The sequence below is a fragment of the Pantherophis guttatus genome, chromosome 1 (genome assembly GCF_059756535.1).
Source record: "Pantherophis guttatus breed Tessera chromosome 1, ASM5975653v1, whole genome shotgun sequence".
NCBI lineage: Eukaryota > Metazoa > Chordata > Lepidosauria > Squamata > Colubridae > Pantherophis > Pantherophis guttatus.
The window spans coordinates 341,715,314-341,736,862 of NC_142063.1; the positions used below are offsets into that span (position 1 = coordinate 341,715,314).

The 21,549-nt window shown below is 42.3% G+C and overlaps 1 protein-coding gene across 3 annotated transcripts in view; it reads left to right on the plus strand.

The window, feature by feature from the left end:
- The window catches only part of DHX40 (DEAH-box helicase 40), a 34,961-nt gene extending 14,972 nt beyond the window's left edge, over nt 1–19,989 (plus strand). Inside the window, exons 8-18 of one of the 3 annotated variants that reach the window (XR_015733159.1) lie at nt 401–500; nt 3,843–3,929; nt 4,775–4,957; nt 6,898–6,978; nt 7,961–8,118; nt 12,247–12,361; nt 14,359–14,467; nt 17,133–17,227; nt 17,554–17,758; nt 18,263–18,491; nt 19,673–19,989. Coding sequence is in view for 2 of the 3 variants with exons in the window: in XM_034434628.3 (XP_034290519.3) it covers nt 401–500; nt 3,843–3,929; nt 4,775–4,957; nt 6,898–6,978; nt 7,961–8,118; nt 12,247–12,361; nt 14,359–14,467; nt 17,133–17,227; nt 17,689–17,758; nt 18,263–18,491; nt 19,673–19,812 (1,367 nt within the window). In the remaining variant the exon portion in view is untranslated. The remainder of the gene's footprint in view (nt 1–400; nt 501–3,842; nt 3,930–4,774; nt 4,958–6,897; nt 6,979–7,960; nt 8,119–12,246; nt 12,362–14,358; nt 14,468–17,132; nt 17,228–17,553; nt 17,759–18,262; nt 18,492–19,672) is intronic. The other 2 variants (XM_034434628.3, XM_087890011.1) reach the window with 2 other exon arrangements.
- Nucleotides 19,990–21,549: the final 1,560 nt, after the last annotated feature.

The following is a 21,549-nucleotide window of genomic DNA, read 5'->3' on the forward strand; positions in this document are numbered from 1 at the left end:
ATCTCATTTGGCCCCCAGAGTTGTGGGTACTCCATCAGTGGAAGGTTTTGAAAAAAAAAGACCGGACCACCATTTAAATGGGATTGTATAAAGTCACCTGCCTTGGGTGGGGGTGGGGGTGGACTAGAAGACCTCCGAGGTCCCTTCCAGTCCTATGATTCTATGAAAAGAGAAATCCCATTCTTGCTGCCTTTTCATATGCTTGGCTACAGTTCCCAATATCTTCCAACTTGTCTTGGCTGGGAATGATGGCAGTTGTAGTCCAGGTCAGACGCTCCTTGCTCTGTAGCCTGGCTGCTGCTGGTCTCTGGTGGGGTCTAATTTAACCAGGTTTTGCTTTTAATCTTGGGAAAACCAGTTCAAAAATTGGTATTTTTCTGACCCTGTTTTTGTCGCTTAGATCAGCAAAGACAGATCTTCGTGCCGCCTCCACCAGGGATCAGGAAATGTGTTGTGTCCACAAATATCGCAGCCACATCTTTAACCATCGATGGGATCAAGTAAGAGTTCTGGGGATTTTGATCTGGGCTTTGTGGCTGAACTCTGGAGCTGTTTAACCCTTAACCACAGGCGTACTATTTCGGCTACGCTATTAACAGACGTGAAATCATAATGACCTCAGTAGCAAAAAGACATTCGATGTTTTCTTCTTTTTTTAAAAAAAAAAGTTTTTTTTTAATTTTTTAAACAAACAAACAAACAAACAAACAAACAAACATACAATGTATTTTTTCTGAACAGAGTATTGGCCAGTTCACAAATTTAGACAATTTTTAGTCATTTCAACACAATTTATATATTCCCTTTTTGCCATAGTATTTATTCTCTCTATTTTTTTTTATAGACCAATATTACCCTTCATCCTAACCTCTAGTCTTAACCAAATTCAATTTTTCCCTTAATCTCTATATTAAACCTCTTAAGTTTAAAATCTGACATAATATAATTCCTAGTATTTCCTTATATTCCCTTAATATAATCACTAATATTTTCCATTATCAGTTATTTCAATATCCAACATCTTAATAAAAATCAATTAATTATGTAGTGTTAAAATCATTCATTTCTTATAAAAACAATAAACCAAATTGTTTTATGCCATACATTACCTTAAATCTTATTCCAAATACTACAGTCCAACATCTTAATAAAAATCAATTAATTATATAGCAAGACGTTCAATGTTTTCATGGTTGAATCTAAAAATTGATGTATAGAGCAGTAAACCAAAAAATGTATTGATCTGTATCAAATCCACATCGTGCCGGTCACTTTTTGTTTCTCCATCCTTGAACTTCAATCTTTCTTCTCTCATTTTCACATTGGGTCCACTGAATGATGGCGCTAATCATTTCTTTAGAAAATAATAATTTTCAAATCTCTAGGGGAGTAGGTGAATTTCCGAGATTTCTAGCTGCTGGCCGTAGTTCAGGTAATTGCACAATAATATTGTGACTATTCTGTTCTGGATCTATTGCTTCCAAAAGATTGTTCTGCCTCAGCTACGGACCCCAAAGAACGCAGCACACACAAAGTCCGTTCAAACCTTAGTTTACTAAATAAACTAGTCTTTTACAACAACGGCTGTTAATTAATTGCATTAACAGCCGCCAAGAATTCAAAGAATAATAACTGAAAGCTTACTATTGTTGGCAGAATGCCCAAAAGCAATTTGCAGGAAGCTGATAAGATAAGCAAGACAAGACATGAAGGTATGTGAACGAAGTTGTTCCCTGCAAATTGCTTCAGTCAGCGTTCCTCCTTAAATAGGGTAAGGGAGTGGCCAATTAGCCCCAAGCCTTACTCTCGAGAAAACATCCTCCTCCACTCCTGCCTTTTAACAGCTCTGCGTGCCTGTGCATCGAGAAGAGGCTCCTCCTCTTCTTCCTCTTCACCCATGGAAGCTTCTGGAGGTTCTGAAGGTCCTGGCTGAATCCCCGCCTCTGGCACCACATCTTCTCCAGCCTCCTCACTGTCCGACTCGAGTGCCAGCTGCATAGGCTGCTGGTGCAGCACCACACCAGCCTCCTCGCTGTCGGAATCAGCTACTAGCTGCACAGGCTGAGTACAAGCCACAACAAAGGTGCAGAAGACCATTCGAATTTATTCTTGCCATATAAATTATTGCACGACGTAGCTTATGCCTGGTCATCAATTTCATTGGGAGCTTCATCATTGCTGATGTCAGAATCAGCGGCCGTGGCGGATTCCTCATCGTCCATTGCAAAATTTTTGTGTCAATCGGATTCCACTTCACTCAGATCACTCTCTGCTTCTCCATACCATTTTAGAACAGTTTCTTCGAAGTTTGGATCACCAAATCGCACACTTTTTGGCAGAAAACGTGGCCCCGGCATTATAAAAAAAGAATACGCTAACAAAGATCCGCTGTCATAATGACCGAAATTCAAATTCAAATGCCGCTACAGAAAACAGCAAATAACTCGCAAGCACGATGCTGCATATGCTCTTATTGGCAGGAAAACAAAAGCTATACGCAACCGGAATGGTCCATTTCTAAAAATAGGGGTGTTCCAAACATTTTGGAAAACCGTTGCGGTCACTATGACCGCAGGTCTGTGGTTATGGGTTAATCCAGGTAGTCCTTGAGATATTTATAGTGACTGTTCGAATGGACAGCAGGACTGAAAAAAGTGACTTATGACCATTTTTCACACTTAACAACTGTTAAGTGGATGCATCCCCACATGGTTATGTGATCAAAATTCAGATGCTTGGCAAACTGGCTCATACTTATGACGGTTGCAGAGTCCCGGGGTCATGTGATCCCCTTTTGCGACCTTCCGACAAGCAAAGTCCATGGAGGAAGCCAGATTCACTTAGCAACCATGTTACTAACTTAATGACTGCAGTGATTCACTTAACAACGATGGCAAGAAAAGTTGTAAAAGGAGGCAAAACTCACTCCAAAGCTGTCCTGCTTAGCAACAGTAGTTTTGTGGGCAAATGAGGTCATAAGTCGAGGACTGCTTGCAATAGAGTCTGGGAATTATGCTCGTAGGTTATGACGGTCGTAAGACATGAAGCCTTGCAGAGACCAAGGGAGAGCTCTGCAATCACATTGGTAGCCCTGGGTGCTAAATTGAAACTCCAGGTTGAGGATCTTGTGTTTTTTTTATAGCTTTAAATAATGTCTAGAAGTTATTTATTATTATTTTTATTTGTATCCCACCTTTATTATTTATATAGATAACCCAAGGCGGCGAACATACAGGTAGTCCTTGACTTATGACCAGAACTGAGCCCAGAATTTATTTATTTATTAATTTATTTATTAATTTAATTTGTATACCGCCCTTCTCCCAGAAGGGACTCAGGGCGGTGGACAGCCAAAATTAAAATACATAGAATACAAAAGTTAAGATAATTAAAAGAGATTAAATCAATCGGCCTCCCAATTTAAAACCCCAATCTATAAAATTAAAATCCCATTAAAAACCATTTAGGCTAGGCCGGCTTATGTTGCTAAGTGAGAAATTTGTTAAGTAATTTTTGCCCCATTTTCTTGCCACATTTGTTAAGTGAATCTGGTTTCCCCATTGACTTTGCTTGTCAGACGGTCGCAAAAGGGGATCACATGACCCAGGGACACCGCAACTGTCATAAGTACGAGTCAGTTGTCAAGCATCCAAATGTAAATCATGTGACCATGGGGATGTTGTAAAGGTTTGTAAGTGTGAAAAATGGTCCTAAGTCACTTTTTTCAGTGGTGGTGTAACTCCGAATGGTCACTAAATCATGTTGTAAGTTGAGGACTTCCTGCATAGGGGTGCCCCCAGTTTGGTAAAGACTTACATTTCTGTCTTCCTTTTTTTTCCCAGGTATGTGGTTGATAGTGGGTTTGTGAAGCAGCTAAACCACAACCCAAGAGTTGGCTTGGATGTGCTGGAGGTGGTGCCAATTTCGAAGTAAGTCTGATGGAAATCTTTATTTAGCTGTGCATTGAGGTAGTCCTCAACTTACGACCACAATACAGACTGGAGCTTCTGTTTATGGAGATTCTCAGTCATCCAGGTCTTGGTTGTCCTAAAGGTGCTTTTTCAAGAGGCCACTGGACTTTCTGGTTTTTCTTTGAAGACGTTTCGCTTCTCATCCAAGAAGCTTCTTCAGCTCTGACTGGATGGTGGGGAAGGGAAGGATTTATATTCCTTGCAGGCACCGGGTCATTTGCATTCTTTTAGCGGGTCATTAAGGTCACCTGGAGGTTAATTGGTGTCCTCAGGGTCACTAGTGAAAATGGTTCCTGTAGTCTGCAATTTTTTTGGAAATCCGTTCATACTCTCACACCATTCAAAGGGTGTTTATCTCAAATTGCATAGCTAAAAGTCTGTAGAGATTCTCAGTCATCCTGGTCACGGTTATCCCAAAGGTGCTTTTTTTCAGGAGGCCACTGGACTTTCTTGTTTTTTCTTTGAAGACGTTTCACTTCTCCTCCAAGAAGCTTCTTCAGTTCTGACATTTATATTCCTTGCAGACAGCAATCTCCAGGTGACCTTAATGACTTGCTAAAAGAATGCAAATGACCAGCTGTCTGCAAGAAATATAAATCCTTCCATTTCCCCACCATCCAGCCAAAACTCAAGAAGCTTCTTGGTTGAGAAGCGAAACGTCTTCAAAAGAAAAAACCAGAAAGTCCAGTTGCCTCCTGAAAAAGCACTTTTCGGACAACCAGGACCTGGATGACTGAGAATCTGCATAGACATTTGGCTAATAAGTAGCTGAGATTTTTCTGTTTTCCATGTGCCAACTCTAGGAGTGAGGCAGTGCAACGCGCAGGCCGGTCCGGTCGAACGGCATCTGGGAAATGCTTCCGGGTATATAACAAGGAATTCTGGGAAGAGTGCATGCCAGACCACATGGTTCCAGAGATCAGACGGACCAGTTTGACATCCGTGATGCTGACTCTGAAGTGCCTGGCCATCCACAATGTCATCAGGTAATCCTTGGCATGGACTCTCGTTCTTCAAATGCTGACCTAGCACCAAAGCGAGACTTGTTCCTATTGGCTCTCTGTTGTTCTTTGTCTGCCCAGCCTACCCTGTAAGATTGTTGTTGGGGAAGAGAAGGGGAAACTGTTATACAGGTAGTCCTCGACTTACAATCACAATTGAGCCCAAAACTTCCATTGCTAAGTGGGATGGTTGTTAAGTGAGTTTTGTCCCAATTTGTGACCTTTCTTGCCATAGTTGTTTAGGGAATCACTGCAGTTCTTGCCATAGTTGTTAAGTGAATCACTGCAATCGTTGGTAACACGGTTGTAGAGTGAATTTATTTATTTATTTATTTATTAGTTTGATTTATATGCCACCCTTCTCCGGAGACTCAGGGCGGCTTACAACGCGTTAAGCAATAGCCTTCATACTTTGTATATACCTACTTAGTAGGGCTTTTGGCCCCCCCTAAGCGGTGTTCTTTTTTATACAAAGTCAGCTTATTGCCCCCACAATCCGGGTCCTCATTTTACCTACCTCGGAAGGATGGAAGGCTGAGTCAACCTTGAGCCTGGCGAGAATTGAATTAGCAGTAATTGCAGGCAGCTGGCAGCTAAGTGCTACTTTAACAGCAGTTTAGTCTGCTGCGCTACCAAGGCTCTTTTTAATCTGGCTTCCCCATTGACTTTGCTTGTTCAGAAGGTCGCAAAAGGGGATCACATGACCTCAGGACACAGCAACAGTCATAAATAGAAGCCAGTTGCCAAGCATCTGAATTTTTATCACATGACCATGGGGTTGCTGGTCATGAGTGAAAAATGATCTTAACTCTCTTTTTTTCAGTGCCATTGTAACTTCAGCCAGTCACTAAATGAATGGTTGTAAGATGAGGCTTACCTGCATTTGGAGATTGTGTTTTTTTCAAACAGGAATTTTGCCCAGCCTACGTGAATCGGATTGTGCTTTTATTGATTTCCACGTTGGTTTTGTCAGCTCCACCAAAGGAAGATTAAAACTAATTTTGCTGAATATGGCTATAGTAACAGAAGTTTACAAGCCTGATTGTGCTGCATCTCCTCCTCCTCCTCTAGTACTGATGATGTTACCTAGTTTGGTAATAAAACATCTGCAAGAAAGCAACCAAGCTCAGAGAATACCAAGGACTCAACAGTCCTCCCCCTCCCCTCCTCCTCCTCCTCCTCCTTTTCATATCCCACTCCCTTCTAGCACTGATGATGTTACCTAGTTTGGTAATGAAAATTGCAAGAAAGCTACCAAGCTCAGAGAACAGTAAGGACCCCACAGTCCTCCTCCTCCTGCTGCCAGAATTAGGGAGGGGTCTGCCTGAATCGCTTCCAAATGTTATCCCATTACTCTGGATTTTAAAAATTTCAGTCCCTTTTAGGTAACAGTTCCTGTACACCTTTGTCAAAGTCATTTTGACAAAATGCTGGTGCTCACCTATAAAGCCCTACATGGCTTAGGCCCGGGGTCCCTGCAGGATCATCTCCTGCCATCCTCCCATCGTCCGGTGCGCTCACACAGAGCGGGCCTCCTCAGGGTGCCGTCAGCCAGACAATGTCGGCTGACGGCCCCCAAGGGGAGAGCATTCTCTGTGGGAGCGCCGACCCTCTGGAATGGACTGCCCACCGGCCTCAGGACAGCCCCTGACCTCTTCTCCTTCCGCCGCGAATTGAAGACGTGGCTTTTTCACCAAATGGGCTGAATCCGTAGGGGTGATTTTTTTAAAAAAATTGAATTTGAATTTATTTTAATCAATTTTAAACTGATTTTAATGTTTATGTAATTTTTTATGATCCTTTTGTAAGCCGCCCTGGGTCCCTCGGGAGAAGAGCGGCATATAAATTACATAATAAATAAATAAATAAATAAATAAATCAATCAATCAATCAATCAATCAATCAATCTTCTTTGCTCTTAACAGCTTTCCATATTTGGACCATCCAGATGAGAAGCACATTCTAGTCGCCCTTAAGCAGCTCTATCAATGCGGAGCAATTGACAGGTAAACTTTATTATTTGTACTGGGGAGCTTTCAAAGAAATACATCTTGATTGGCAAGCGTGGGAAAATCAAAATCAAGGAAATCCGGGCAGTTCAAATGAATATAAAAGTTTTATTGCAAGTTCATGCCATCTACAAGAATCTGAACTACTAACAGTCAAAGCAAATTGGCGGGAGATAAGAATGAACGGAATTCAAAATAGTAACATACATACTAACAGATAATAGAATTTGCTATAATTAAAAATAAGCTAAGGTTAGAAGGTGGAAGTTTAGGATTAGGTAATTTAATTGTATTATGAATATTAACAGTGTGTTAAAATATATTGTGAACTTAAACCTATAAGGATTAGAAATTGTGGGGACTTTGAGATATCATCCCAGGATTGATTAAATATTGTTAATATTTGGTTTTATTAGTAGTCCTGGACATTTGGGATATTGAAATTATGGTAGGATAATGAGTAATTTTTAAAATATTAAATATTAGTGACTCATGAAAACAAATACATGGTGCAAAGAAATGTTATTTATGTTTAAATGAATTAATGGGAAAAAATGATAAAGAGTTATAAAGAGAGAATGGTATTTGTTGATGTTGAAAGATTAGGATTATGAATACTTATTTCTATTATTATTGTTAGTATTGTTTAAAAAGGACATTGACCCAGTCAATACACTGTCCACAAAATATGTATGGGGTGAAAGGAAAACTGCAAATAAAACGTGAAATTAAAAAAAAAAAGAATGAATGGAATTCATGGTAGATCTCTTGTGGGTTCGAAGGGGCTTAAGATTGATGACATGGTTGACCTCTCCCTTGGGCTCAGTCAGGTCATCTCCCTCATTGATAAGCTTAATAGGATATCCCAAGTCACACTGTGGGCTAACCTTCCCTAGGTGATAGTTGAATATCTTGTGTGAGCCACTTAATTGAAGAATATAATCCTTCACGAATCTTCTCTCCCATCTTCAAATGGTAGGCAAGGTCATGTGACCAAATTGGGCCAGCTCATGGTTTGGCTTCCTCTGCCTCCTAACTTGTCCTGTGCCGTCCTCAAGGCTGCCTCTCTGGGCTGTGATGACTTGCTGCTCCCCATTGCAGCCATGTTGTCTGTGGAGAAGGTCTTCATTCATCCAGGTGAGAGCCGGTGGGTTTGGGGGATGGTGGCAATGGCTGGTGGTTACCCTGTCAAGACCCACATTTTATCCTGGTGTGGTATGGTTGGAACCTCATTAGTCACCACCACATGTGTTCTGTGGGAAGAGATGGTCATGAAACCAGACTTCTGGGAAAGCAGGGATCTAGAATGAAGCTTCCATGAAAGCAAGGTCTAGAATGAAGCTTCTGGGAAAGCAAGGTCTAGAACGAAGCTTCCAGGAAAGCAAGGTCTAGAATGAAGCTTCTGGGAAAGCAGAGATCTAGAATGAAGCTTCCAGGAAAGCAAGGTCTAGAATGAAGCTTCCGGGAAAGCAAGGTCTAGAACGAAGCTTCCAGGAAAGCAAGGTCTAGAATGAAGCTTCTGGGAAAGCAGAGATCTAGAATGAAGCTTCCGGGAAAGCAAGGTCTAGAACGAAGCTTCCAGGAAAGCAAGGTCTAGAGTGAAGCTTCTGGGAAAGGAGAGATCTAGAACGAAGCTTCCAGGAAAGCAAGGTCTAGAACTAAGTTTCTGGGAAAGCAGAGATCTAGAATGAACCTTCCAGGAAAACAGGTATTGTATCTAGGGCTAGGCTTTCAGGAAAGTGGAGATCTAGGATCAGGCTTCCGAGAAAGCAGAGATCTAGGATCAAACATCTAGGAAAATGGATATCTAGAACCAGGCACCCAGGAAAGCGAAGATCTAGAAAGTGTTTTTAAGTCAACGACTCCAGTTGCAAATGAGTGAACACCGCAGAATGCATGGTGATGGAGAAGCAGGAAAGATTCACCAAAAAGTTAATAGGAGTTGAAATTCTAAAAAGGCCAAGAGATGATGGATCGATATAGAATATTTTTTAAGATGGCGGTTATTTTAGTAAGTGTTACAAAAAAGAAGTAGAAAGTAGAAATTGGGAAAATAGTATTATTTATTTATTGATTGATTGATTGATTGATTGATTGATTTGATTTGATTTGATTTGATTTGTATACCGCCCTACTCCCGAAGGACTCGGGGTGGTGAACAGCCAAACAATAAAATACATAAATACAAAAAAATTAAAAAACCAAAAATCAAATTAAACAATTTTTTGGCCCAGACAAATTAAAACTTATGCATACTGAAACATATAACATTATAATTACTACGTATACAGAAATGCTAGAAGTTGAAAAATTAAGATTGTGTATATTTAAATGGTAATACCATTATAATATCAATATAATTATCATTATCATTATCAGAATTGTATGCAAAGTATATTGACCCAGATAATACACTGTTCACCAAGTACTTACGGATGTTAAAGAAAAAAAATCATAAATAAAATTATTTTTTTAAAAAAAAATGCATGGTGATTGTCCAAAGATGAAGGTCTTAGTAACCTGTTAATTTTTGACCTCTTTGGTTTCTCTGGCCAAAATATATGGATGGTCCTGTGATGCTTTGAACAGGACAATTGTCACCATTTATCGTCACTTATTTTGCATTGTGGAATACCAGCGAAGCCAGAACAAAAGCATGACTGTAACTTTATTTTCTCTGAAAGTCCCTTTTCCTAAACTACACATTCGGTTGTGACTAATAACAAAGTCAACTGTCATGTGATTTCGTTTGATTGATTTTTGATGGATTAGGGGTCATCACGTCACTGTCAACTTTTAGTGACCACATAAATACATTTTCTACAAGATGGTTTGTCCCCAGATGGTCCTTCAGGTTTTCCAGTGATGTGGTTTGGATTGCCACATCTAAAGGCAGGTCATGTAACTACAGAGCAATTCCTTAACCACAATGTGCAATCATGGCTTGTTGTAGGTTAGTAATTAAGGTGAAGGCCTTCATTACTATCTAGCTAGCATTTGGTCTGAATGTGGACTGATGTCTAGCTCAGGAGTGTCCAACTGTGGCCACTTTAAGACCTGTGGACTTCAACTCCCAGAATTCCCTATATTGGCTGGAGAATTCTGGGAATTGGATAACCCTAGTCTAACTAATGACTGAGCAGTCATTAGTCCTCCAGGAAAGTGATGTGAGGCCAGGAGTGGCTAAAAGATAGAGCCGTTCTTAGAGTGGCATCTCGTCTGCTCTTGCTTTCATCCTCAGTGGTTGGTGGGGGTTAATTGGGGACAGTTATGGGGATCACCGCCTTCCTTTATCCTGCACAGAATGTTTCTGTTCCTATTGAGCTTTATTTCCGTTGTCCTCAAAAATGATATGAAGTAGAAAATGCCAAACAGCAAAGTTTTCTGGAATAGTTGTCTTTGGCAGCAAAAAGTCACTACTAGACAGATTTGTGGCTTGGAAAGTTTTGTGCTGTGAATGTCCTTTATTTTTCCCCTCTAATCTTGATGATGCTTGATAAAGCGAAAGAATCTTGTTTTTAAAAAAAGTGGTCATTATGTTGGAGTTAGGAGATTCACTGCTCCTCTGGAAAATGTGAAGACAGTTTTTAAATAGTTTAATGCCTTTGTTTTATCTCTTAAATCTTCTTCAGAAAAAAAAAATTAAAAACGAAAACATTAAGCCTGATCCACTCTAGGGATTCTCTACCATCCAAAAAAGGAATTTATATTTTAAAAAATTTAAATGGCCTTGCTTCCTTCCTTCCTTCCTTCCTTCCTCTCTCTCTCTTTCTCTCTCTTTCTTTCCCATTTTTATAAGTAACTCAATCAGTGAACACACACAATATTCCTTTTTCTTCTTATTTTACCCACAATACCCCTGTGAGGTAGGTTGGGCTGAGAGAGAGTGACTGGCCCAAAATCCCCCAGCTGGCTTTCATGCTTAAGGCAGGACTAGAACTCAGAGTCACTTGGTGATTGGCCCAAAGTCGCCTAGCAAGCTTTCATGGCTAAGGTGAGACTAGAAGTCACAGTCTCCCGGTTTCTAGTCTGGTGCCTTAACCACTAAACCAAAATGTCTCTCAAAATAAGTTAATTATTAATAAATATTTATAACTAAATAATAATAATTAAAATCAAGTAATAATGTATAATATGTAATAAGTATTAATAATAATTTATCCCCAACCTGGTCCTTCAGGTCTTCTCATTACTATTTTGAGTCCCTCTACTCTTGCTGCTGGTCACTCACTTCTTCTCTTTCCTTCTATCTTTCCTCTAGAGAGCTTGGTCTTCACATCAAGTAGGATAATTATCAAGTAGGATAATTTCAGCCTGGTCACATATGCTTTGCATAAGAATTCTGGATTGGTTTATTTGATGATGCATTGGTTTGTGTTCTTGTTTATCCTTGGACATCTCAGGAATCTTTTCCAACACCCAATTTCAAAGGCATCAATAAGGAAGGAAGGGAGGGAGGGAGGGAGGGAAAGAAAAGAAAAGAAAAGAAAGAAAAAGAGGAAGAGGAAGAGGAAGGAGGGAGGGAGGGAAAGAAAAGGAAAGAAAGGAAGGAAGGAAGGAAGGAAGAAAAGAAAAGAGAAAAAGAACAAAAAGAGAGTGTTAAAAAAAGAAGGGAGGGAGGGAGGGAGACCCCTATCTAAAACCCAGCCTTAAATATGATGGTATAAAATTGGTGACGCAGCATCTACAAACTGGCTCTGTTGCATCACAATTATAGAGAGAATTTGGGGGGAAAAGGACTGTAAACTGGTTTTCTAACTATATACCAGGTTGTGATTAGGAATTTGAAAATGTTGAGATTCGGTTTAGAAACGTGTTTCAGAGTGCCCGGCAGCTCTCACACTCTCTGAAGCACATTTACCGATGATCAAATCAAAATTGGCCTCTTGAAGGATCTGATTTTGAGGTCTAGGTCAGGGGTCCCCAACGCTTGGTCCGTGGCCCACCACCGGGCATGCCAGAAACTGGGGCACGCAAACAAGCAAAGCCACATCCATGGGATGCAGACCCGTGCGAAACCACACCCCTTCCAGTCCACGGAAAAACCTCTCTCCACGGAACCGGTCCCTGGTGCCCCCAAGGTTGGGGGCCACCGGTCTAGATGACCTCCATTACTGTTCAAGTGTCTGAAGTTCTTAAATGGTATTATCTGTAGAAAGTTTATTAAAAAAAGCTAGCAGTCAGCCCAGTGTTTCTTGAACGACGGTGAGTTTGCTTTTCGAAGGACAAAAGAAAAAAAATGATTCCAATTTCCATATTTCTTAGGGCAGGAACAGAAGCAGAAGGAAGCTGAGTTACGGCACCAGCAGCTCTCTCTACAAATGGGAGGAAGCAATGACTTTACCACTCTCCTGAATATCTTTGAGCAATGCAAAGCAAGGTAGCCAGAGAGTCTTCTGAGAATAAGCTGAATGCAAAACTGGGCCCAGGAATATTTAGTCCTGGGAAGACACTCAAGGCTGCTTGGCAGCGAGGTCCTGTAGATGTGTAAAACAAGGGTGTTTCAACTTTGGGAACTTTGAGACCGGTGGACTTCAACTCCCAGAATTCCTCAGCCAGCCAGAAAATCTGTTGATAGCAAAAAGGGCGGAGGTAGAGATGGGGAACACATATCTGCATATCGGGAAAATTATATCAGTCAATGTTTATCAAACCTGGCAACTTTAAGGTGTGTGGAATTCATCTCCCAGAATTCTCTAGCCCAGTGGATTTCCACACTCAGAATTCCCCAGCCAGCATGCTTTAAAATGGCTAGATTTCCACTTCCCAGCCAGCATCTTTTGAGATATGTTGAGTTCCATCAGTATTTTTTAGCCAGATGGGTGGACTTCCTCTCCCAGAATTCCCCAGCCAGCACGACTGACAGGGGAATTCTGGGAATTGAAGTCTTCACTTCTGAAAACTGCTAAGTTTGTAAAAACACCATACTAAGTGGTGGAAAGCTGGTAGTAGAGGATTTTTCATGGGGATATATGATGGTGGGAAATTTGCCCCCCCACCAAAAAAAAGTGGAAATCTGGATGAGCTGGAAGTTGTAACTGTACGCTTTGTTCAAGTTGTCATGGCACACCATTGTTAAGCAACAGGTCATTAATATTTTCAAGTGCCTTGAAAGCTCAGATATATGAGAACGACGCTACAGAAATATGAATGAAAATTCAGATATATGAATGAGGCAGAGGACAAAATAGGAATGTCTCCAAACAATAATAAGAATGCATGGATATTTGGAATATTTCAAGGTCAAATATTTTGAGCGGAATAAAAAGAACCATTATAGCTTTTTCTTGAAAAAAAATATTTAAGCGACTGTTACAGATTCCACCTTAATAAATTCATTAAGTAATGAATACTGGAGTTTTTGTATTCGGCATCCAAGATTTTGAATATTAATTTCTTACTTTCTGGACAATAAACCAAACCAATGAGGCTCATTGTAAATCTTTACTTCTGGGTTTTATTTTTATATTGAGGGCATAATCATATATTTTAAACTAGATATTTTTTTCACAAAATGGCCAAATCGTCCAAGAAACACCCTCAGTTTGCAAATGAGGACATCAATATATATATATATATATTTAATTTGATTTATATGCCGCCCTTCTCCGGAGACTCAGGGCAGCTTACAATGCATTAAGCAATAGCCTTCATACTTTTGTATATTTATACAAAGTCAGCTTATTGCCCCCACAAACTGGGTCCTCATTTAACCTACCTTAGAAAGGATGGAAGGCTGAGTCAACCTTGAGCCTGGTAAGATTCGAACCTGCAGTAATTGCAGGCAGCTGTGTTAATAACAGGGTGCTTTAAACCACTATACTACCAAGGCTCTTATGCCTCAAGAGAATGGGCCACCGTAAGAATAAGCCACTTCGTGTGATTTAAACCTTTTAAAAACATTTGTATCAGTGGTGGGTTTCAAATTTTTTTACTACTGGTTCTGTGGGCGTGGCTTGGTGGGTGTGGTGTGGCTTGGTGGGTGTGGCTTGGTGGGCGTGGCAGGGGAAGGTTACTGCAAAATCCCCATTTCCTCCCAATCAGCTGGGACTCGGGAGGCAGAGAATAGATGGAGGCGGGGCCAGTCAGAATTTTTACTACCAGTTCTCCGAACTACTCAGAATTTCTGCTACCGGTTTGCCAGAACTGGTCAGAACCTGCTGAAACCCACCTCTGATTCGTATTTAATTTGAGAGTTTTTAATTTGAGATGTTGATATTGGTTTGGCGCCTGCTAGCTCTTCCCCACTGTGTCTTGTCTAAAGCCATCTGCTCCTTTTGGGCTCAGGGCTACAGCAAAATGCAACCGATGTGTTTTCTACTGGGTGGGAAACAGTATAATTTTACTTCTTTTCCTGTCTTGATGCTGTTTCTCCAGCGAGTCTCCTTCGGTTTGGTGTCAAGAAAACTGGGTTCACTGGAGAGCTGTGAAGCTGGCATTCAGTGTAGAAAGACAGCTCCGTGAAATCATCAACAGGCTGAAACAGGTAAATCAAAGCTTGCCTATGGATCTTGGATCATTTCTTGCTTGCTTTGATCTTCTATCAATTCTGAGACCATCTCATGCCGTTGGAGATTTATCTGTCCATCTGTTCCTTCTAAGATCATCTGAGGTCATCAATCTATATCTGTCTGTCTATCTATCATCTACCTACCTATTATCTATCTATCTATCTATCTATCTATCTATCTATCTATCTATCTATCTATCTATCCGAATCTAATCTAATCTAATCTAATCTAATCTAATCTAATCTAATCTAATCTAATCTATCTATCATCTACCTACCTACCTATCTACCTACCTACCTATCCTGTTTCCCCCAAAATAAGACATCCCCTGATAATAAACCCAATTGGGCTGTTGAGTGCATGGCAATAATGCCAAGTGCTTATTTCAGGGTTCAAAAAAATATAAGACAGGTCTTATTTTCGGGGAAACACGGTACCTATCTGTACGCTGATGACACCCAGCTGTACATCTCCACCCCAGACCACCCCAACGATGCCCTTGAAGTGATGTCCCGGTGCCTGGAGGCCGTGCGGGTCTGGATGGGGAGGAACAGGCTCCGACTCAATCCCTCCAAGACTGAGTGGCTGTGGCTGCCGGCGTCCCGATATAGTCAGCTGGTGCCATCGCTGATTATTGGGGGCGAGACATTGGCCCCCACGGAGAGGGCGCGTAACTTGGGTGTCCTCCTGGACACACGGCTGTCTTTAGAAGAGCATATGACGGCCGTGGCCAGGGGGTCTTTCTATCAGGTTCGCCTGATACGCCAGTTGCGTCCCTTTCTGGATCGGGACTCCCTATGCACGGTCACTCATGCCCTCGTCACTTCCCGCCTCGACTACTGCAACGCTCTCTACATGGGGCTCCCCTTGAGGAGCACTCGGAGGCTCCAACTGGTGCAGAATGCGGCCGCACGGGTACTTATGGGGGCGACATGGCGCTCCCACGTGACACCTCTCCTGCACGAGCTGCATTGGCTTCCAGTGGTCTTCCGAGTGCGCTTCAAGGTGTTGGTTCTCATCTTCAAAGCACTCCATGGCTTAGGGCCCGGTTACTTACGAGACCACCTTCTGCCTCCGATAACCTCCCACCGGCCAACACGCTCCCACAGAGAGGGCCTCCTCAGGGTGTCGTCTGTCAGGCAATGTCGGCTGGTGACCCCCCGGGGAAGAGCCTTCTCTGTGGGGGCACCCGCCCTCTAGAATGAGCTACCCCCAGGGATACGACTAATCCCGGACCTCCGGACCTTCCCCCAGGCCCTGAAGACTTTTTTATTTCAGCAAGCCGGGCTGGGTTAAAAAAATTTTAATTGGGGAATTTTATGGGTAAGGGGTTTTAAATTGGAGAAGCCAAAGATAATTTAATTTCGTTTTAATGTATTTTAATATTTGTATTGTGTGTTTTTAATTCTGGCTGTTCACCGCCCTGAGTCCTTCGGGAGAGGGGGCGGTATAAAAATTTAATAAATAAATAAAATAAATAAATAAAATCTATCATCCATCCATTTATCCATCAATCCATCCATCCATCCCTCTTTCTATCATCTATCTATCTACCTATCATCTAACATCTATCTATTATCTATCTAATCTATCATCTATTATCTATCATCCATCCATCCACCTATCAATCTATCAATCTATCGATCTATCGATCTCTATCCACTGTATGCATATATGCATGCATACATACTGTACATGCATGCATCTAAGATGATAGAGATAGATAGATAGATAGACAGATAGATAAATGGATGGATGGATGGATGGATCCATCCGATCTATCCATCTATCTATCATCTATCTACTTATACCTGTTTGTCTGTCTGCCTATCTGTATCTCTCTAGCTTGCTAGCTATCATTACCTGTCCACCCATTCCTCCTCTATTTCCCAAACTTTCTTCTTCTGAGATCTCCATCAAACTGTCATCTTTGTGTACCTGAGATCATCTATGTATCCATTGGTTCCGTCTGTTTTATTATTCACCACAATCCAGTTTACAGTAGATAGCCCTCAATGTACAGCCATTCATTTAGTAGCCCTTGGAAGTTACAACAGCAGTGAAAAAAATGACTTACCACCAGTCCTCGTCCTTATGACTGTCGCAGCCTCTCCGTGGTCACGTGATCAGAATTCAGGTGCTTGGCAACTGGCATGTATTTATGACAGTTGTAGTGTCCCTGGGTAATGTGATTGCCATTTGCAACTTTCCCAGCCGGTTTCTGACAAGCAGCCGGATTCACTTAACAACCACATTTTCATTAAACAACTGCAATTGTACGCTTAGTAACTGGGCAAAAATTGTTGTTAATTCGGATGTAACTCACTTAACAACTGCCTTTCTTGATATTGGAAATTCTGGTCCCAATTCTGATCATAAATTGAGGATTACCTATAATTTTTTTTTTAAGTTCATAGAATATACTAAAATATACTAATATACATAGAATATACATAGAATATACTAATAGATAAAATAAAATATACATAGAATATGCTAAAATTAAAATAATCGTCATGATTTTTATAAAATGGCACTCAAAAAAAGAAAAAAAGAAAAGAAAAGAAAAAGGCCTAAACAAAATAAGTTTTCTTTAACCCCAATAAAAATAACATTTCTCTGTGGGATTTTGTTCCCCAGCTGCCAGACTTCCTAAAGGAAGATTTTGACGGTTCACGAAACGAGATCCTAAGGAGGTGTCTTTGCGCAGGTTATTTTGCCAACGTGGCCCGGAGGTAAGGCCTTCCATTCAGGGAGGGATGGAGGGGGATGAAGTCACGGAAGGGCAGACAACGATGCCCAAAACATCGCAGCCTTTGGGATCGTAATTTTTGCTGCAGAGTTGCAAGGAGCTTTTGTAATTTCACCCAACTGGAGTCCTTGGGGAATTTGGGGAAAACATCCTGGCATTGGGGCAAAGCAAATTCATCTTCCTCCCCTTTTCATCATCATCTCCTTTTAATGACCCCATAATTCCTTGCGGGGTGGAGTGTGAGTCCGGGGTGGAGTTTTTACTGGCCGGAAGCCCTTCCTGTCGCCAATGCAGAGTTTTGTTCAGCAGATGTGCACAGAGAGAGAAATATCTGCCTCTACCTAGGATCGAACTCACAGCCTCCTGCTGGTGAGGCAAGAGCATCACCTCTAGGCCACCGCACCACTCCACTCTTCCTCCCCTTTTCTATGGCTTTAATTCCAGGTCTTCAGGGAAGTCTTTTCGCACCATGGACGGCCACGGCAGTGTGGCCTATATTCATCCATCATCTGCTGTAAGTTTCCTCTTCTGGTTAATTATTGTTGGGTGGTGGAGTATTTGCTCTAAAGAACCTGGTGGGAAACGTTTCCTGAGCTTAATTTTTGCATTTCTGACTTTCCTGAGTCTGTAGTTCAGTTGCTCGGGGTTTGGGGTGAGGGCTAAGAGTAGAGCACTGGCATCATTCTGCAACAAGATATTGCGGTGTCATTGGTTCTTCTAATACAGGGTTGGGGAATGGTGGTCCCTTTATGATTTGTGGACTTCAACTCCCAGAATTCCTGAGCCAGCATGGGAATTCTGGGAGTTGAAGTCCACAAGTCATAAAGGGACCATTGTTCCCCAATTCTGTTCTACCAGGAACATTCCTGTTCCAGGGTCTCAAAGCTGGCTCCCTCCAAGTGGGTGTCCACAGACGAAACCCTTTCAGATGTTGGTCAAGGGTTGGACTAGAAGACCTTCAAGGTCCCTTCCAACCCTATCGTTCTATGTTCTACCTAAATCCCTGGACCACTTTTAGCTCTATGATCAGGAAGGCCAGCTGGACTGGATCCTCTTCCATGATGTTGTGGTGACCTCCAAGATTTACTTAAGGACAGTGTGTCCAATTCGCTACGCCTGGGTGCAGGATCTGCTTCCTCGGCTTCACCAAATCGACGCTTACGAGCTGAGCAGCATGGCCCGGGAGAACGTGACAGAGGAGGAAATGGCTAATTGGAGGAAGAAGGAAGATCTCAAAAGACAGAACAGTGAGCTTCAAAGTGGTGGGATGTTCAGAAGGTCATCCATGTCTAGGTTAGGTGTTGAGACGGGAGGTGTCAGACCTGCCCCAACTTGGTCCCTTAGCTAAGAAAGACCCTCGACTCCATTGGAAGTGAAAGGTGTATTTCTACTAAAAGCCAAGTGGATTGCAGTATAGCAAAGCCAGAACTGAAGTTCGCGCACCAAAGTTTGCCAGTTAAATTTTCCCATCCAGTTCCTCTTCTTCCTTGGTCCCTTATCATCCAATTATACTGGGAAAAATTGTTTTGGGAACATCAGTTCAACGGCGGGCTGCTTGGTGAGCCGTTGCATTCCATTCCCAGAGCTTTGATCTTGAGACGGTGTCTCTGGAAGGTACGATGAGTTGGTAGCCGTCTGTTGTGACCTAGGCCCAAGTAGTTATTACCAGACAGAATCAGTCCTAAACAAACTTATTTTATTAGAACAGCTGAGAATTACTTCATTCTCAGCTTAGTCCAAATTAAGTCCAAAACAAATTCTTCATAAACAGTGCTTCAGCCTTATCACCAACCTTTGTCTTTTTTGGCTTTTCTTGGCAAAAGTTTTCTTGGCAAAAGTTCAGAAGCAAAAGGCACTGACAAGAAACAAATGTAGCAACGTTGCTTTCCTACAAAGATCCCAAGAGCAATTGCTGCTCTTTTAAGCCTTATGGGAGGGGCCAATCATCTCCTGGCCTTACTTCCGAGTCGTCCTTTTTGCTTTAGCTGCTCTTGCCTTCTGGCAGCTCTTCACATGCGTGCACTAGGGACAGGCTCCTCCTGTTCTCTCTGCTATCCGCCTCTGGAGGCTCTCTGCTATCCGCCTCTGGAGGCTCCGGAGTCCGTGCATCACTCCCAGATGGCCCAGGCCCCATCTCTGCCTCCGACGCAGAGCCCTCACCCGGGCCTTCCCCTGACTCCAGGACTGGCCCATTGTCCTCCCCCAGCCTCCTCACTATCTGACTCCGCTGTCAGCTCTGTAGGCTGCTGGTGGACCACAACACTGTTTCCCCCCCATTCCGTCCAGCTTCCTCCCTTGTACATGGCAGACTAACAGCTAGTAAGCATAAGCATATGATGATGGCTCTGATAGGAGGAGATGATGAATGATTTTAGACGGGAGTCCTCCTGCTCTTTCATCATTTTGAATTCTAGTCTTTTGTCTTCAGAAGAGGCACCAGGTGAACCTGCCAGGAAGATGGAGAAACGGAACGACGAGCAGTCGATCCAAGATGCTCGCGCTCGGTATCTGGAGAGGAAGCAGCAAAGGATGCAAGGATCCAGCAATTCTACTAAGGACTCCAGCTAGGACTGTCAACACTGCAGCCATTGCCATCAATCTGATTCTTATCGGGATCGTTCGCCATTTTGGATAAGAGTGTATATGGTTGGTCCTAACTGGGAGGAAAAGTAGAAGATCCAGGACCCACAAAAGTTTGAAGAATCACTTTATCCCCTGTAGGGAAATAAATACGATCTGGCATATAATGACAATCAGTCATTATTGGGCACACAGAGAATATATCTGCTGAACAAAACTCTGCATTGGCGACAAGAAGGGCATCCGGGCATTAAAACACTCTGCTTGCTCCATTCTCTACCCCGCAAGGGATTATGGGGTCGTTAAAATGAAGATGATATAATGACAATTAGTAGAAATGAAGCAGCCTCGAGGGCTGTAGCTGTTAGTCGGAGTTTGTGAGAATTTCTTACTGAGGCCATCGTCCCTCGCAGGTTCCATTTTAGGGATCAGTATTACACCTTACACTTTAGGTTGGTTGCTAAGAGGCAGGTGAGGCTGTTTGGATTGCTGGTGAGGCTGTTTGGATTGGATTGCTGTTTGGTCCCAAACTCCAGTGTCCCAATAAAGGAGAATATTTGTAGCTCGGGGTTGAAAGGAGGGGCCCTTGGTGCTCTCTCAGCTTGCTTGTTTTCTTGTAGACGTTTCATTACCCAACTTCATAACATCATCAGTGCTAGTAAGGAGTGCTGTTTGCTGTCAGTTTATATTCTGGTGTCTTGCCTGTTTGTGCGAGTGGAGGCTGTTGTAGAGATTCTTGGGTTGGGCTGTTTACTGACCTTGAATCAAGAAACTCTCAAAGAACCATCAGTAATTAAGAATAAGAATAATTTTATTTCTATACCGCCCTTCTCCCGAAGGACTCAGGGCGGTGTACAGCCTATTAAAAGCACAAGACAAACATCAATTAAAATTATTTAAAATTATTAAATAATTCGGCTCAATTTAAAACCCCAGAAATTTAAAACACCCAATTTAAAATTATTATGTTGATAGCCCGGCCTGGGGGAACAACAGGGTCTTGAGTGCACAGCGAAATACCCGGAGGTCAGAAATCTTATGCACTTCCGGGGGCAGTTCATTCCAAAGGGCAGGGGCTCCCACAGAGAAGGCCCTCCCCCTGGGTGTCGACATAACTTGGCTGATGGCACCCTGAGGAGACCCTCTCTGTGGGAGCGAACTGGCCGGTGGGAGGCTACTGGTGGCAGAAGTCGGTCTCGAAGGTACCCGGGTTCTATGCCATGGAGCGCTTTAAAGGTGGTGACCAACACCTTGAATTGCACCCGGAAGACCAATTAGCCCAACCCAAGAATCTCTAAAACCGCCCCCTACCCACACAGACAAGCAAGACACCAGAATATAAACTGACAGCAAACACCATTCCTTACTAGCACTGATGACGTGACCTAGTTGGGTAATGAAATGTCTACAAGAAAATAAACAAACTCAGAGAGCCCCAGGGACCTCCTCAAACCCGTGTTTCTGAAGTCATGTCTGAACTATAGGTAATCCTCAAATTATGACCGTAATGCATCCCATCCATCATGGTCAAAACTGCGACGATCGTAAATCAGGATCGATTTTATGACTGTTTTTGTGGCGGTCGTTAAGCAAACCAGTGGTTTGCTGTGAGCCAGTTTTGTCCAAAAACTAAGTAAATTTGGTCAAAACCGTCGTAAAATGCAGCTATGTGACATCAGAATGTTTGCAAATAGCCATAAATGTGACTTATTGCCAGGTGCCTGA